Genomic DNA, 19,580 nt, shown 5'->3' with positions numbered 1-19,580 from the left:
CCAAACCGTGACTTAGAGTCAGGACGAGATCATATGCTGTTGAAAAATGCTGCTGGTAGACTTGTTTGAACAATATTGCAAAAAAATGTTGGCATGAGGTAAATATTTGCAAGTATGACATTACAGAAATTACCATGTAAATAATAAAATTCATATGTATCAAATACCTGAAAATGTAAAAATCGTTACTAATAATGGTATGTAAAATGTATCAATGGTATAATTAGTGAAATCAAATGTGACATATTTTAGATAGAACAAAAATAATATGATATGAATTATTTAATGTAAGATGATATCTCAGAATGGTGGCATGTGTGTGCTAATTTTACCTTGTGATTTGTATTTGAGAATTAAAATGACATATTATGTGCAGAAAACCTCATCATGGTGTGTGACATCTGTTAGACATTTAACAAAGATGGGTATTAGCTATATAATATGTAAGCTATTCCCATTAGGGAAATAACTCTAGACCTCAGTATTTCCCAACTGCAGAATTTTAACAAAAGTATATCAATGAAAGGGAAAAGTGCTTTACTTTTATCACTTCTGAATGGTAAAATGTAAGCCTGTCTACTTGAAAAGAGAAAAGGAAAATTGTGTGATAAAAGCAAATACACTTGGTGAATGGACATCCACGCACATTTTTTTATTGCCAGAGTGAGGAAGCTAGAACATAACCATGTGCAAACTTTTCACAAAAGCATTACCCTTCTAATTGCCATTAATATTTTAACTATTTTGAAATTTCAAAACTCAACTAAGTTAATAGAATTTTTTTTAATTTTATTTTATAGAGGCATGTTTTATTTATTTATTTATTTGTTTGTTTGTTTTGTTTATACAAGCACTGGGTACAGTCAGAAGCGCGGGAGGGTGAGAGAATTCACCAGAGCCAGAGCGGGGAGCAGAGCAGGCAGAAGGACTGAAGTCCACTGCTGAGGGGAGCAGCGGACAGCAGGAGAGGTCTGCGTGCCATGTGGGACCCTCCTCTGGTGGCCGGGGAGCAGCCAGGGATCAACCGGGGCCGCAGAGGCCGCGGGCAGCTTCGCAACCCAGCGCTCAACCGCTGCGCCACCGGGGAGGCCCAAGTTCATAAAATTTTAAGTTATTTGCAAGGCAAGAATTATTTACAATAAATTTTCCTTCAAAATTTACTGTTTCATCACTGAATCTGTAGAAAAATATTCATAAATATAATTGAATAAACCAACAACAGATTAAAATACTCCACTAAGAATACTGACAAATGTTAATTGATTTACTGTGCATATTATATAAGTAATATACTCAAAGGGAAATATTTCCCATAATATTTATAAAATTTTCAATGGATTTGAAAATTTGACATTACAAATCTGTAATGTCACTGAACAACAGTGTCAAATAACAGTTAAATTCCAAATAGTTGATTCTTCTCTCAAACCTTTAGGATTGTTTTCATTTCCCTGCTGTGATCCCTCCATGCAACTTAAAGGAAGGATTCCTTAAACAATTGTAAACCTCCAATTGTGTATTATAACTCATTTAACAATAGGCAATCTGGATATGGAAATCAATTGAGACTACAATAGCATTATAATTATTGAACCAAATTTAATTTTTCAGTAGAATTAGATAAATATACAAACTTAGAAAACATAAAAATGAAGATTTTATGGTATTTCACAAAAGAATATTGGAATAAAAGCAAATGTAAGTGTCAAATACAATTAGAAAGAAAATTGTAAATTCCAGACATTTATATATGCATATAAATACACAAACACACATATGCACACACACAAAGTGAAGTTGTCCAATTTTTATTGGCATGCTCTGTGCATTAATGTAATTTTCAGGTCACTGGCATTATGAGGTTAGGTTTGTTGTTATCGCAGAAACAGGCATAGGATACAGAAAATTAGAAGATAATACATTCACTGCATACATTCCTAGTAATATCATGAACATGTTCTGACAAGTGAGATCACCAATTAGTCAGGAATTTCATTGTATTATGAGCTAAGAATTGGTAACTAACGACCAGTGAGGATATAGTTTACACTTCACTAATTAAATTAATTACCAAGAAATATCTGTATTTAGAATTTTTAGGATCTACCAATAGGTAAACTATTGTTTTTATGGCATAGAAGTTTTTCTCTTAATCGTGACATTTAAAAACACTTTTACATGGCAGCTCAGAATGTCCAGTAATATGACACACTTCAAGATGACTCCCAAAAATAGTCAAGAAAGGGCCTCCCCTGGTGGCGCAGCAGTTGAGCGCTGGGCTGCAAGGCTGCCTGCAGCCTCTGCAGGGCTGGTTCGTTCCCCAGCCACAGACAAGGGTCACACACACACACACACACACACACACACACAAAAAGCAAAAATAGTCAAGAAAATGTTGTGTAGTCTAAGCAGAATTAGGTGACAAGTAGTGATGTTACCATATATCTCTGATTTAGTTACACTTCAGTAGTCTAGAAGTCATAATGTGAGTGTTCTGAACCATGTGTCAGTTAATAACAGTGAAAGGTATGACAAGCATAATCTTGAAAATTTTACGACTTTTATAAAAGAAAACATGTTCCTAGACAGTGGTTGGAAAACATAATTTCTACTACTTCAGATGATATGATTTATGTACCCCAAGACAATGAAACTTCAGGAAGAAAGCTATACTTACCTTATTTTAACTATAACAGAATTATAAATATGATTTAAATCACCCTAAAACATCAGGACCCTTCATGAGAAGGTAGATGTATATTCGGTATGTTTAAAAGGCATATATCATTTGTATGCACATGGTATAGCACATCTTGGAATAGAAATTCCCTTTTGCAACACAAAGGTGTAAAACTTTGAACTAGTATGAGTGTTTTGAGGATAAATAAGTATAATAATTTCCCATATAAAATAACAAGCCATACTTCAGTTTGCTGAGAAAGAACACAAATAGTTTTAGAATTCCTTGAAGGGCAGTCTTACAAAATTCATTTGAATAAAATACATCTTGCAAAATAAAAAGAGTATGTGATTTCATATTCTTCAGTAATATTAATACACAGAGATGACAAAACATGGGAAAATACTGTATAAGTCAGTAGGTTGCAGGGAAAAATGCAGAGATTATACTTGGAATCATTAATCTAGAAAATATCAAAAGTCTGATTGTCTTTCTACCATGTCAGGAGAACATTCAAACTAGCAACTTCTCTCTAAATTATTTTTTTAAAAATAGAACTGTGAAAACAAACATCTTCCTATTCAAAAAGGATGGAAGGAAACAGAACAATTCTGGTTCACTCCCTAGTCAAGCTTGAGACTGGGACAACTTTGGGAAGAATAGGTGGGTAAGGACACCCCAGATTGAAAAGAAGGATCAAGACTTCAATAGTGACATGGGAGGTAATATCAGAAAAAATCTGTGCAGATAATACTGTGATGGTTATGATCAACAGAAGAAGGTAATAGAAACATTTCTTGAAAGATTATTGTCAACTTAGAATAATTTCTTATCTCAACGTGTAGTCTTCAAAAATTAAGACTGTTTCTTAGAGAAGAGTCTCCCAATGAATGACAAGAGTTGATTATATAACACTAAAGGCTATCAGCACATTTTAATATATAAAACAATATATTCTTGCTTTTGCATAGAAAATAACAGTGACTCAATAATTCTCCATGAAATGCATTTTGAAAAATGCCATCTTCTAAATCATAAACATGACAGAATACCCAACCTTTATGGATAATGCTTAGTGGAGGAATTGCAGGAGAACAATCCAGGCCGATAAAGAGAAAACCGCATTGCTGCTTCCCAAAGCACAAGTGAAGAAAGGAAATATCAATAATGAATCCCCTCAAGTCTTGGAGCATTTCTGGAGGAATCACAATGGCTTTACAATTACAATCAAGATCTTGAATTCTCATCATTTTCTCATTTTAACATTGTTTTCAAAGAAACGACACATAGTTTGTTCTTTTTATATGAATTTATGAAACTATAATATTAAACAGTCATTTCTTACCTTTGATTCTTGAACTTTCTTGACTTTTTTCCTGCTGGAATTAAAACAGAAATAGGTCAAGATTTGTAAGGATGTGATCAACACTCATCTAAAGCATCACTATAACTAAGTGCTTGTAAAAGTGTTTTGTTACACATATACTCAGGAGACATTATAACACCAATCTCACCTTAAAAATATATATAGCAAATCTTTCATTAGACTTGTAATCAATCTTAGTGGACATATATTTCTCTAAGAGACCAATACATTATATCAATATGTGTTTATAAATGCATGGTTAATGCATAATAAATAAATGTCTCTCAGGTGCCTTAGCCATTACACTTAACTTCAACAGTTACTGAATGCTGTCTTGAGAATCTTCTTTCAACATCTGTACATTAATCATAAATTGTTGGTAAGAGAAAATGTTTAAGGGCAAACAGTTAAGAATTCACTAAAAAAGCACGAAAAAAAAAAACCATTTCGACTGTGTTTTCTTCATTTTAACTTAGAAGTGGTCCCTGTCTCATTCTCTGAGGCTAAAGTTGACAATAATTCTATTATTTATTTAAAGACTGCTTTAGTTAGACCTATCTTTCGATTTGACATCTTCTTTATTAGTTACCTGGCAACCCTGAAAGAATTAGCTTGCTTTCTTTTTTAAGTACAGACTGTACAATCTATAACTTCTCAATTAATATTGAAGCACAGTTTATATGAAAGTTTCAGATTCTCACACTAAAAATAAATTTGAAATGTGCTTCTGATAGTGATATACATATGTGGAACTGTATGAATGCCAATAAATTTTGATTACATAGTAAAAAATAGGAAGAACTTATTTTCTATAAACATAATTCAGAGTTAAATTTTTTAAATAAAAATGAATGTTGATATTTTAAAAATTCTTTTTAAAAATAATATTTATTCAACAATCTGATGAAATGATATGATTTATTATATTGTAAATTTATATTCTTTTTTTAAAGATTTATTTATTTATTTATACAAGCACTGGGTACAGTCAGAACCACGGGAGGGTGAGAGAATTCACCAGAGCCAGAGGGGAGAGCAGAAGGCAGACTGATGGAGTACACTGCTGAGGGGAGCAGCAGGCAGCAGGAGAGGTCTAAGATTATATTCTTAACTCATGCAGCGCCTGTGTTTGAATTCTATACTCTCCTTTGTTAACTGATTTTCTAGTTATGATTTCTTATTAGAGAATCTTTTGTCCACATAAACTAAAATTAAAATATAGGGCCTCCCTGGTGGCACAAGGAGTTAAGCACCGCACTATGAAGTAATCCTCAGCCTCTGCAGCATGAGTTTGATCCCTGGCCCACCAGGGAGCAACCCACATGGCGGTTGCCCACTGTTCCCCTCAGCAGTGTACCTAGGTCAGTCTGCCTGTTCTGATCCCCTCAGTCTCTGGTGAATCCTCTCCCCCCGCATCTCTGGCCTGTACCCCAGCTCTTGTTTGCATAAATAAATAAATCTTTAAAAAAATAAATAAAATAGGCCCTCCCCTGGTGGCGCAGTGGCTGGGTGCTGGGTTGCAAAGCTGCCCACAGCCTCTGCAGCGCCGGTTCAATTCCTGGCCACCAGCAAGTGTCCCACATGGCACACAGACCTCTCCTGCCCCACCTACTGCTCCCCTCAGCAGTATACTTTGGTCAGTCTGCCTGTTCTATTCCCCGCTCTGGCTCTGGTGAATTCTCTCACCCTCCCGCGCTTCTGACTGTACCCAGTGCTTGTATAAATAAATAAATATTTTAAAAAATAATAATAAATAAATAAATAAAATATAGGTTACATGTTTTGACATATATTATTTTATAATTACAGACTAAACAGACTTATACTTCCTAAAGAAACATTTCCACATTTATCTAGCCAATAATTCTTTCAAAATATGATTTTTTATGTGCCAGATACTGTTCCAAATAAGATGAAAGTGATAAAGCAGAAAAAAATCCTTATAAAACATATTGCATAAATGACAATAAGTTATATTTCAGAGAGACTGCAATTTTATCCTATGTCTACAAGGATAAATTAAATTTTGAATACAATTCATATCTTTCTTCCATATACCTCGCACATTTGGTGATACTGTATAGTCTTCAGTCTATAAGGGTCATCCTTTCCTAAAGACTCTCAAAATTATATCTCTGGCCAGTCCTCATCATTGACCTTCAAACTCCTATATTCAACTGTATTTTTGACATATCTACTTGGATATCTAATCACAACCTACTTGCGATGACCAAAATGAACTTCTGAGCTTCCCTAACTTCATCTTTCTTCTTTAGTTGATTCCCTCATCTATTCTCCTTCCTATGCTCAGACCCTTAAAGTCATTATTGTCTACTATATCTTTTACGAGATAAAGAACATGCTATTTTTTAATTTGTTTTTTTTTTAACCCCTTGGCTTTGAATTTAGTTTGAATACCTATGAGGATGCAGTATAAACAGATAGCTAAAATATCTGGAAATCATGGAAGATATCTCAACAGGAGATTAACATTTAGAAATCACCAACTTATGTATAAATCATCAGCACTTACTCTGGAAAATATATGAGAATACAGTTGAATGATCACATTGTATTAGTTTTAGCTGTACAACATAAAGATCTGATATTTATACACACTGCTAAATGATCACCACAATATGTCTGGTTACCATTTATCACCATATACAGCGTTAAACTTTTTTTGTGTGTGTGGGACCCTCCCCGGCGGCCGGGGAATGAACCAGCGCTGCAGAGGCTGAGGGCGTCCAACCGCTGTGCCACTAGGGGAGGCCCACAGCTTTAAACTTTTTAATTATGATATAAGCTTTTAACATTTATCAATTTCATATGTGCCACTGAGTATTATTAACAATATTTACTATGCTGTATATTATCTCCCCATGTTTTATTTAGTCTATAACTGGGAGTTATACATTTGATCATGTCCTATTTTGTCCTGCCCCTAAACCTCCTTCTTCTCTGGTAACCATGACCACAGCATAAAATCAATAAATACAGAGAATAGATTGATGGTTAATTTTAACAATTTAATGTATGCATTATAGATACTATTCCACTGTGAAAAATATCCAGCATAAATTTGAAAGTATTTAAAAGACATGCCTATTTAGTTTTTGAAATATTATTTATGATATTTTCCTACAAAAGGGGAATAACATTTTCTAAATTCAATGAAAAAATAATACATATCCTAAAGTTTTATCCATTTATATCAATTTTTAAAGAAATCTGAAATATATTGGAATATATTAATCTTTTTATACTCATGTTACCAAATTAATAGGGAATAGACATAATAAACTATTCACTCATTGAGTACAAGTTTGTTTTGCATATGCGCTGTCATTACTGCATTACAAGATAGAGATTAACTCTGGAAAACATACAGTTCTGATTTTAAAAGTTTGCAAACTACTCAGAGAGACACATAGCTATCAGTTATAAAACAATGATAAAAAAATTATGAACTGATGTGGAAACAGGTATGGGGGAGCAAGTGTATATGCTGAGGATGGGGGAAGGGGAAGTACATAGTGAAAGTGTTTGAGCTAAGAATTAAAGCATGGTAGGGACCTCCCTAGTGTTGCAAGGGATTAAGTCGCAACACTATGAAGCTATGGACAGCCACTGCAGCACAAGTTCGATCCCTGGCCAGGGAGGTGAACCACATGGCCCAGCAGACCTCTTCTGCCTTGCCCGCTGCTCCCCTCAGCAGTGTGTTTCAGTAAATCTGCTTGTTCTGCTCCCACTCTGTCTGGCAAATCCTCTCACCCCTCCCCCACACCTCTGGCCTGTACCCCAGTTATTGTATGCATAAATAAATTAAAAAAAAAAGAATTAAAGCATGGCAAAATAATTTGCTTGAGGAAAAGAGCATTAAGCTTTGCAAAGACACAGAATTATAAAATATGTAATCCTTTGGGAGGAACTGTGAATAATTAAGAATAGCTCAACTACATACTTATTTAGGGATGAGGGTTATATAAAAATAGATTCAAGAACATTCTCTTTAACAAAAGAAAATATATGCCCAGTTAACTATTATAGCTGAAGTTATTTGGTAAAGAGCCATATAAATGAAATAAACATAACAATTATTTTAACAGTTTTCATAGTGTGTTTTTGGAGTGTGAAAAATAATGATGATTTTTCTAACACCAATCACTAAAGGATTTAGAATAGAAATATAAATCACTAATTAATTAATGACTGACATGAAAATTAGTGTTTATATGATATAAAATGCAGATATTCATATTAGAATTATTTCCATTTTATGCTTATCATTCAATGTATTTGGATTGTAATTTATTATCTGTAAATGAACTACATGTAATTTTTACAGGAATCTAATGATTTGATTTTTAAATTTCCAGTGGTCTGGAGTATAGTATGCTTTTTTCTAGCAATATATATTTTACCTAGACTACCAATAAATAATATTTATTATTGAGAATATATTGCATACAAAAAATAATCTATACCTATAATGTAAAAGATATATTTATAGCCAGTCATCTCAGGTGAACCTAAAATAATATAAGGTACTCTAGGCACAGGCAACCATGGGCTTGATGGTGAAGATAAGCACAACAGAAGTCAATAGCATGGAGTCTAAGCAGAAACACGCTCAATTCCAGTGCCAGAAAACAGGTCATTGCTTATAAGTGTCTATAAATGCTGAGTCTTGGATAATAAAAACAATAAGAACAAACCACATAGTTTTTCTTACTATGTGAAAAGCAAATTTTAAGTCCTGCACACACACACACACACACACACACACACATAATTTATATATACATATGCACACACATATAAAGGACTTATATATATAAGGATATATATATATATATGTCTAAGTCATATATATGTGACTTAGTCACACACACACACACACACACACATATATCTCCTTATATATATATGACTTAGATTCTGGAGTCCTTCTGTTGTCCTTTATTCTCTGTGAGAGAATGATACAACCACAATGAGAATCAGTGGGATTCTCTTTTTCTGATTTTATCTAGGGTAGTAAAAATCCCAATAAGAGGTTCCTTTTTGGTCTCAAAACTGCTCTGGACTGAGGGGTGGAGTATGCATGTAAAATGTTTCCTCTACTTTTCTGTACACTCATCCTGATTTTTTTTTAGCACAATAGAGCTTCTTCTGATTCTTTGTTGCAATCCAGAATTTTCCATTAGCTAATTTTGCTAATTTATAATTGTTTATTTGAGTGTATAGTAAAATAAAATGTAAATAAAATGGTGGGAAGATTAAAGATTTCTTAGCTAATGCAGTTGGCTGATAAGAAGTGGTTGGAGATCAGATGGAGAGAAATTTTTGGAGATTTGCTCTTGACTTACATCTATCCAGCTCCAAATGCCTAAAACATGATCTTTCTATTGGCACTGAAACACGTCTGTAGCAAAATCTCAAAATCCACTGTCAACAGGATAATTTCAGAGCAACCCCAACAGCCAGCCGTTGTGAATTGACTATCATACATTCATGTTCATGTATCCCTCTACCTACTCTATTTCAAAATATAAAGATTTATTGATTAAAATATAAGGATATTATTCCCCTCACAATGTCATTTATTTTAAAGAGTTAGGAGCTATTAGGCAGTTATAGAAAGTGGAAAATCAAAGACGGGTCTCTTGGTACCTAGGGATTTTGACCCTCTGGCATCCATCTTCTTTCTCTCTTTTATGAATCAAATCAGGATTAACAGAGTGCAGTGTTGACTACCCCCTCTAATTTTAATAGTCGGTCTTCCTAATGGAACATGTTCTTGCAGATCAAACAAATAGATGCATCAAGAGTATAATCATATGAAATAAAATGCAAAATGGATAATATAAAGCTGTCATTAATATATAGTCACTTAATAATAGATTTAACACTAAATATATAAATTAAGTAGATTAAAATAATTAATCAATGGAGAGGCAGATAAACAACTTATTAGCAAATGATGGCTTTCCACAACCTCTCAGAAACTGAAAAATCAAGAAAAACTTGATGAGCTATGTGTTCTGAGAAGAATCAATTCAAGCTATTAAACTCTCCTTCTATCCCTTAGAAGGAAATAGCATTGTTTTAAAGCCCATATAATTACAAAAATTGATAATGTATTAGACCTTAAAGGCAGCCTTATAAAATTCAACTGGAAAATTATAAATGTAACTTATCAGATATTATTCAATAGTATCAGACTAATATCAAAGGACATTGAAATTATCACCTTATAACCAGAATCTATATAATAAATTATTAAATAATTGTTTGATTAAAAAGGAAATCATGAAGTAATTATGAAGTATTTAAAATGAGTCCAAGGAAAGCATTGCATAAAAAAGTATATAGACTCTAGAAAAACAAAATTTGAGAGAAATTTATAGTTTTAATTATCAGGAAGCAGAAAAGGTTCTAAAATATACATTACATATTCAACATAAGAGGTTAAAAGATAGTAACAGCATTAACGATAAGAAGCAGGGACCTCCTTGGTGGCGCAGGGGTTAAAGACATCCATTGCTATCAAGCTACTGCCAGCCACTGCATCATGATTTCAACCCTGGCCAGGGAGCTAACCCACATGGCACAGCAGATCTCTCCTGTCTCGCCAACTGCTCCCCTCAGCACTGAATTTCTGTATATCTACCTGTTCTGCTCCCTACTCTCTTTGGTGAATCCTCTTACCCCATGCACATCTCATTTATATGCCAGTTCTTGTATGTATAAATAAATAAATCTTAAAAATACAATAAGAAGCGATAATGACAGACTTTAAAGGAACAGAAAACAAAAGGAAATGAAGAAAATTAGCAAAATTTGAATTAGGATTTTTTGTAATGTTAGATGAACATAACAGAAATGCAAGAAATAGAACTAGGCATATGGCATATTATCAAACTAGCACTACAGGTCATAGGGAAAGGATAGTTTTTACAACAAATGGTATTTGGACTTATAGATAGCCATACAGAAAAGGAAAGCATTGAATTCTCCCTCACAATATGAATAAAAATATTTATATTTAAAGGTCCAAATAATCAAAGAAAAACTTAAAAAAATATCGTCAGAATTTGTGTATGACCTAAGGATAAGAAGGAAATCATCACAAATGTTTTAAAAAAAAATAAACTGTAGAAACATTGAAACTACAGAAATATCAAACTTTACCAAATTTTAAAATTTGTACACCAAAACAGCTATGAATAATGTGAGAAGATAATCAAACACTGGGAAAAATTTTTGTAGTGAAATATAATAAACCATTAGTATCCAAAATATATAAAGACTAAAAATAAGCTTGGATAGACACAAAAAAATCCATTGGCAGCAAAAATGCCGTGTAGAGATTCCTCAAAATACTAGAATTGGATCTGCCATATGACCCAGCTATTCTTTTCTGAGGAATCTACACAAAGAACACAAAAACACTAATTCAAAAGGAAACCTGAACCCCTATATTTATTTCAGCACTGTTTACAATAGTCAAGGTATGGAAACAAGCTGAATGTCCCAAAACAGATGAGTGAATTGAGAAGATGTGCTAGCTATACACAATGGAATACTACTCGGTGATCAAAAAAGATAAACTCCTGTCATTGTAACAACACAGATGGAGTTGGAAGGGTTAACGCAAAGTGAAATACTTCAGAAGAGAAAAGACAAATACTGGATAGTTTCACTTACAGGTAGTCAAAGACAAACCTTGAAAGCTGACAATAGATACGAGGCATCCAAGAAGTGAGAAGGAAGGAAAGTGTGGAAACAAGAGGGGTAAGGAGGACAAGGGAAAAGAAAATGAAAAGGTCCACCAAGGAAATTGTAATAAATGCAAATAAAATCATAATCTCACTTTTAATTATGTATCCGAGAGTAATTTCTGCTCATGTGCATTTTGATATATGAATATGAATGCTCTTAGCAACACTGTTTATAATAACAAAAAAAAAGAATTAAATGATCCTTCACATGATGAATTTGACATATTCATATATGGGGCATTTATTATAATGAAAATGAATGAGTGGAAGCTACTGGAATCACTGTAAATAATTAAAACATGTTAAAATTATATTAAAATGTATGTCATACAAAATCATTATTATCAAATGTTCACATATATTAAACTTTCAAAACAACAGGAATGCTTGCCACAAAATTCAAGAAAACAGGATGTTCAGATAAAGAATATGATTGAGGAGCAGTACAGAGAGGCTTAAACAATATCATCAGTCTTATTTCATATTTTGGTGTTGGCTCATTATGGATTATTAAATTATGTTTCTGTCTCATTGCAAATCATAAATATTTTCTAATAAATTAAATAAAAATGAAACATATATAAATGCCAAATGCCAAACTCTTAATCTCATAAAAAGATTTAATTAGCTTAAAACATCTATTCCAAATTATTATTATTATAGAGAAAAATATGTTAATACATTGAGCCTTTGTGTGTCTACACAGGCATTTAATTTAAACTGCTGCTGAATATAAAAGAAGACCTGTTTGCAGCAGATTGCAAATAGGTCCTCAGGGGGATGGGACAACCAGCTTTAGTGTGTGGCCCACCTGTCCGATTAGGGCCATGGCTAAAAGGACCTGACAAGCAGCTTCTATTTTTATCTAATCTTTAAAGTCTGGGAACCTCATTTCACTAAATCATAGCTTTCTAGTAGGGTTGTAAAAGATTTCCCTCTGCTTATTCCTTTTTAATCTAGATTGCTCTCAAGAGCTCTACTTGTAGATGGCTACTAAACTGATAAACTCCCTATTTTCTGCCATTATATTCTTAGGAAAAAATATCCTGAACTAAAATTGAAATAAAAATCAATCTAGGAATAATTCAGCAATTAATTACATTGTTAAAAAAGCATATTTTAAATAGATTTAAGAATTTATGGTTGTCCACTATATTAAGGTTTTCACATTACGAATTACATAGACCAGTTTGCAAAATCCAATATATATATACAAAAACTTTGAATTCTTAAGAGACAATAAATATGCACTCATGAGTTTATGAAATAGTTACTTTTAAGATGTGAGAATTAATCTGACCTTATTTTCAATGCATTTTTATATTGGGTATCAGATAATGGCAAGGTAGAATGTCACAAACACATCTTAAAGAAAAGCATGATATATTATGAGAAAAGTTTAGTATTCAACCAATTACACATGTACATTCATTCTTAATTGATTTTAGTCATGGTTATAGACTAGATACCATATACATATGATAAGTTTGAAGACTGGTGTAATGAGATACATTAACATGAGAAAGGTAGTAAGTGAGGAACTCATAGGATTTATTCCTTGACATCAGTGATGAAGAAGTAAGCTCATTTTGTAAGAATTAGGCAATATGGAATCTTTTTCCATGAAGGAAAGTTGAAAATAAGCCTATGCAACTTTATACATTCAGCTTGTTATATAGTCTATGCAATTAGAATAATTTCTATGTTGACAGTTAAATTGAGTTAACTTCTAAAGTGATAGAAAGAGGACAAAATATTTGCTTTGTGAAAAAGAATAAAATAAAAAATGTCTGCTATATTTGTACTATGTGTATACACAATTAAGAAAGAAAAACTCAATCATCTATAGACTTTCAATTGTATCTGTCACTATCAATGTAAACCAACTCCATAATTGCATTGGAAATATAAGTTCACTTACATTTCTTTGCTCTTGAACATGAGTGATTCAATCAATTAAAATTTAAGAAAATAAGTAATATTTCAAAGTTATTTTGTATATCTTATTAAGTTTGAAATTCCATAACATTTAAACTTATTTGAGAGATGCATATCTTTTTAATAACAGTTCAAAAACTAAAAATCTGAGAAAGGATTGGAAACCACAGTCTTAAACTCTTAGATATTTACACCCCAACATTCTTGAGTGGCTATTATTTGTGACAAAACAACTGAAAAGAGCAAAATAGAAAATCCCAAGAGTCATGTATTAATTTCTTATAAATAGTAAAAACTTCAATTTTCAAAACTGAAATATTAACCATAGACCATCATGCTACTAGAGATGATACATTCTTTCATATCTGTGTTGATTACAGACTTCAGTTTTTAAACATATTTCAGAGTCAAATAAGAAATGTCACAACAGAATATTCTTTTTTTATATTCAATGGTTTAAATTACAGCATCAAATTAGAAATTGAGAAGAAACCTGAAGTAAAATAATATTGATTATTTTTTTTAGGTCGATTAAACATCATTGGTATTTTCAAGTACTATGTGCAAACCAAATTCTGTCTCACATGACTGTAATGCTATATTTGTCTGCCAGTCACAGCATAATCACAAATGTCAGGAAAAGTCAAGAGTCACAGAGGAATAGGAATGCTGATATTAATAGACTATAAATACCATCATCTATAACTGAAACAAATGAGAAAGGGTTATGAGACTGGGAAGAGAGGGCAGGATCATGCTCAAGATTTAAGTGGACTATGGGGAAACAGGAGCTGCAAAGAAAATCAAGGTTAAGGCATCAACAACTCATGCAGACATATATGACTTCTGGATAAGGGTCATAGGTCTGGAAAAACTTTCAGAATTTCTCAAATTTTAGAGTACATCAGAATCACTGGGGAACTTGTTAAACTGAAGATTTCCTTAGATTTCACTTCAAGAGGAATGAATTGATTCAATATACTTCATCTAAAATGTCTTAAATTCCTCATAGGAGACATTTCTTATACTATCAAAGTTACACTGAAATGTGGAATAAAAATGCAACACCATTGGAGGTTAAATTATTTCACTTGTGTTTATTTAGGAATAATTAATTCTTCATTATTAGTTTTACTTTTTTCTTATCTCTAAACATCTTCCATCACATAACTTTTTTTAGGAATTGTTAAGTTGAAATTTTCATAGCAAATTTTAGAATTAATATTATTTCTTATAAAATAAGTGGGGTCCATACATAATAAAGCAGTTTCTACTTTTTCTTCCTGTGTCCTTTCCTGCTTTCCTATTTATGTGGGCATGTGTTAATAAGTGAATTCAGTCCCCCAGAAGAGATATGTGGGAGTCCTTACTTCCAATACTCCAGAAAGTCAGTTTAATTGGAGATAGAGTCTTTATAGAACTAGTAAATTAAATTAGGGGCCTCCCTGGTGGTGCAAGGGGTTAAGGTACAACCTATGAAGCTGTCCGCAGCCACTGCAGCACTAGTTTGATATCCGGCCAGGAGTTACCCACATGGCTCAGCAGACCTCTCCTGTCTCGCCTGCTGCTTCCCTCAGCAGTGTATTTCAGTCAATCCACCTGTTCATTTCCCACTCTGTCTCTAGTGAATCCTCTCACCCTCCCCACACCTCTGGCCTGTACCCCAGTTCTTATATGAATAAATAAGTAAATCTTTAAAAAATAACAATAAAATCGAGTATTAGGATGAACCCTGATCCAGTAAGGCTATTATCCATAAAGGGAAATTTTGACACAGATAGGCAAGTACAGAGGGAATGTGCCATAACAATGCAGAGAGAATACCATCTAGAAAGATTACCAGGAAACATCCATAAAGGAGGAAAGAAATCTCGAACAGCTCTCAAAAAGAACCAACTCTGTGACACCTTGATCTCAGACACTTAACCTTCAGAACTTCTAGATAATACATTCCTGCTGTTCCAAGTCACCAGCTCTTGATGTTTTGTTACAGCAATACTAGCAAATTAAGACAGTATGTGATCATTTTGATCTAGTGGAACAATTGTGAGTGACATCTGTTGCTTGGTATCAATATGCTGTCATGTCAAAAAACTAACACTATATATGGCATAAATATTGGGAACTGACACAGTCCCCTATTAATAAAAATACTCATCAATGAACTATTATTTTTGGTTTATTTTTCTCTAGGAAATTATTTAAAATTACATGTATGGGGCCTCCCCTGGTGGCACAGCAGTTAAGCACTGGGCTGCAAAGCTACCCGCAGCCTCTGTAGCGCCGGTTTGGTCCCCAGCCACCGGTGAGGGTCCCACATGGCACGCAGACCTCTCCTGCCACGCCCACTGCTCCCCTCAGCAGTGTAGTTCGTCAGTCTGCCTGTTCTGCTCCCTGCTCTGGCTCTGGAGAATTATCTCACCCCCCTGCGCGTTTGTCTGTACCCAGTGCTTGTATAAATAAATAAATAAATCTTTAAAAAATAAAATAAATGACATGTATGCCTCTCTAACAAGTCACTTTTCTGTGACTGAATTGGGCTTTGAGTATTTGTGAAGGTTGAAGAAGAGCCATGTTCTTTGCATCTGAACCTCTTTCACACACATATTTATCTGCTCTGGTCATTTTTGAGTTGTTATTTTGCTGTTTTATTTGCTGGTTATAAAGCGAAGTGCTCTGCTTCAAGATAAAAGGCAAGGAGATGCCATTTTCTTCCCTGTTGAAAACGAGTAAAAGAAACACAAGAAGATGACAAAGAAAGGATAAGGAATATGGGTGAGAGAAATAATGAGCGGCAAAGGAGCAGTTGCTGAGGTAAGGAAAGAAACGTGACCCAGCCCATCCCTGCTCTCCTGCTCCACGCGAGACAAAGGCTATGACGAGGAATCCAGAGACCTGCATTGCAGAGCGATGTCCTAAGACTGCTTTGGAATACAGGCAACAAGTGCAAGGGGTCACTGTTTCCATTCCAGGTCAGCAGAAAGACACCCCAGGTACCTAGAGTGTTGGGAGCTGAGAATAAGAGCAGCAAAGGACAATTTCCTTTGCACTGATTTGTGTGTTTTTGTGGAAAGGAAAAAAGGCAAAGACAGCACACAGGATGCTCTGCTACCTTAAGACTCCCCAAAATAACTAAAGGAAGTAATTATGGCAGGGAGACAAGGCCAACTATACAATTTGCAGGACAGCTCCCATTGTTCAAAATTTAGAATGTCAGGTTGGTGAAAGTAAAGTCTAAACCAAGCGTGAGGCCCTGCTAAGCATGGGGTCTCTCCCAATTGCAAGATCACAGAGCAATAAAGTCCAACCTGATTATGATTCCTGCATGAACAGATAGGGGCAAGAAACTGATACATTATTCACATAAAGAGATCATGGTTAACACTTCAATGTTTCCTATAATTCTGTAATTTAGTAAATATTGAAGGGGAGCAGCATACATCACCCCAAAGTATGCCTCTTGGGCACAAGGATTGTTTTGAACTGGTTATATTAAAGGAGCAGACATAGGAAAATCTCTGAAAACTGAGCACTGTTGTAACTCGTCTTTATATTTATAAGGAAAATCTCCCTTTGTGGGTGTCTGCCTCTACCAGGAGGATGACCAAATTGCTAGAGATGTTTATCCATAGAGAAGGTAGCACACTTAAATCTGCATTAAATCTGTAGGATCAGTCTTCTTCATAATGTTCAGAGAGGCTTTTTCTAATTCTTGTCACCCAGGTATGTGGAACTCAGGTCAAGGGAGGTCCTATTGGCCTGGAGAGAAACTGTTACTATAACCATAAAGAATGCTTACTTCAATTCATGGACAGCTCCAGGAGCAAACTTGTTATTGGAGAAACCTATCATAAGGCAGAGCAAACATCTGGAGGCAAGGTTTTCATATCAATCCATGCCCTCCTCATCATGTACACTCCTCCTTCTTGACGCCCCAGCCTCTGAGCACAGGAAATAAACCTTTGGTTTCTCTCATGTACTTTGGAATTTATGGTCATATAGGTTCTCCAAAGAGAAGTTATTAAATTTACCTATCTCCTACAATGCAGTTTGATGTTCTTTTATTTTTCCAGTCTCAGAAGACCCAGAGGTCTGGGGGATTTTTTCCCTGCATTTCTACAATTCTAGATCCTGGATTACTCTGCCTTTCTGGTAACGTTCCATAATTAGCTTTGCCATTTTCCCCAACACATTTTGTCTTTAATGAAAGGTAGCCGGAATTTAAGGTGATGGTTTGGACCATTTGAGAATTAACAGTTCTTCTGGGTCTCTCGCATTTGTACAGGAGCAATGTTATCAAGTTTATTTTTCTCCTGTTAATCTGCCTTTTGTTAGAGGGGATGTCTCAAGCAAGAATCTGAAAAGGTAGAGGGAAACCTATTTTCCCTCCCCTACAGTATGAGAGCTATTTAAAAGTTTAAATGTTTTTCACAAGCGTTTAAATATTCCAATGGTAGGGCCTCCCCGGTGGCACAGCGGTTGAGCGCTGGGTTGCGAAGCTGCCCGCGGCCTCTGCGGCGCCGGTTCGATCCCCGGCTGCCCCCGGCCACCGGAGGAGGGTCCCACATGGCGCGCAGACCTCTCCTGCCGCCCGCTGCTCCCCTCAGCAGTGTACTTCGGTCCTTCTGCCTGCTCTGCTCCCTGCTCTGGCTCTGGTGAATTCTCTCACCCTCCTGCGCTTCTGACTGTACCCAGTGCATGTATAAAAAAAACAAAAAAGCAAACAAATAAATAAATAAAAACATGCCTCTAGAAAAATTAAAAAAAAATTAAAAATAAAATAAATATTCCAATGGTAAATGTGCTGAGAGCATCTATCATAATAAATATGTTTTAATGTGCTACATAAATGACTCACTTTTGAGTTTATATTATATTTTCTTTATTAAAATAACTACTTAATAAGTTCTTTACCCTTTGTGATAATACATGAAATCAACATAGCTTCCTATTTATATATGGCACATATTATTACTGATTTGCAACATTAATACAATGTTGGTGATATTGCCAATATATAGTGATAAAAAGAACCCCTTTTTTAAAATCACATGAATGTACTATTCTCCATGACATGAATTACTGAGAACTAGCAGAGTAGTCTTATTTCAAGTGTGAATATATACTAGTTAGGCAGTCTGAATATACAATGATGTGAATTCTTAGTACTGTCTATTTGAACAGAGTCAGCATTCTTGCGTTGACATTTGCTTAATTCAATTATTATTTGAAATTGAAAATCTTCTAGTCTTTCCTATCCCACACAATGCATTTTGATCTGCCTTACTAAATACAGATAATAAACACTTGATAAATTTTTTCTTATTTGTTTCTTGTTGGAAAAATTTACAGTTACAGAGGTCACATTCCTATCTTCATATCATACTTATTGTCATACATCTTGTAAATAAGAGATCAATTTGGGACTATTATTATTACTCAATACTTAATAGTGTCTTTTTAATGTACGGTGTTGAAATTAAAGCAAAATTTTCAAGTAAGATTACTTGAAAATGTTTAAAATCTATTTTTACTCACATACTTGTAAACTGAGCTTTTTTGTATATTATCCTATCGTATACAAGAGAATTTCACATTCCTGTTTTCCACATAAGAAACAATGATTGTATTTTAATTTTACAAGGCCTGTTTTAATTGTTTTCTGGGTTTATTGATAGCCTGTATTAATCAATGTGCTGAATCAACTAAAACTTTTTGAATTGAAATGAAGGAACACAGAAGGCCATCCTTCTAAATCATATACTGTGTAGTAAGAATGTTATAATTTCTAAAAGATAAACATGTATCATAT

General features: G+C 34.1%; 1 protein-coding gene across 5 annotated transcripts in view; it reads right to left on the bottom strand.

The window, feature by feature from the left end:
• The window catches only part of FSTL5 (follistatin like 5), a 558,421-nt gene that overhangs the window by 394,983 nt on the left and 143,858 nt on the right, over nt 1-19,580 (bottom strand). For 3 of the 5 annotated variants that reach the window (XM_054690351.1, XM_054690350.1, XM_054690353.1), the window contains exon 3: nt 4,026-4,059. In XM_054690351.1, the coding sequence (XP_054546326.1) occupies nt 4,026-4,059 (34 nt within the window). The remainder of the gene's footprint in view (nt 1-4,025; nt 4,060-19,580) is intronic. The other 2 variants (XM_054690352.1, XM_054690354.1) reach the window with 1 other exon arrangement.

The sequence above is a fragment of the Talpa occidentalis genome, unplaced genomic scaffold (genome assembly GCF_014898055.3).
Source record: "Talpa occidentalis isolate TD23 unplaced genomic scaffold, MPIMG_talOcc4v2.1 talOcc4.8, whole genome shotgun sequence".
NCBI classification, from domain to species: Eukaryota; Metazoa; Chordata; class Mammalia; order Eulipotyphla; family Talpidae; genus Talpa; species Talpa occidentalis.
Note: the sequence above shows the minus strand (reverse complement) of the source record. Positions and strands in the feature narration are given on the sequence as shown.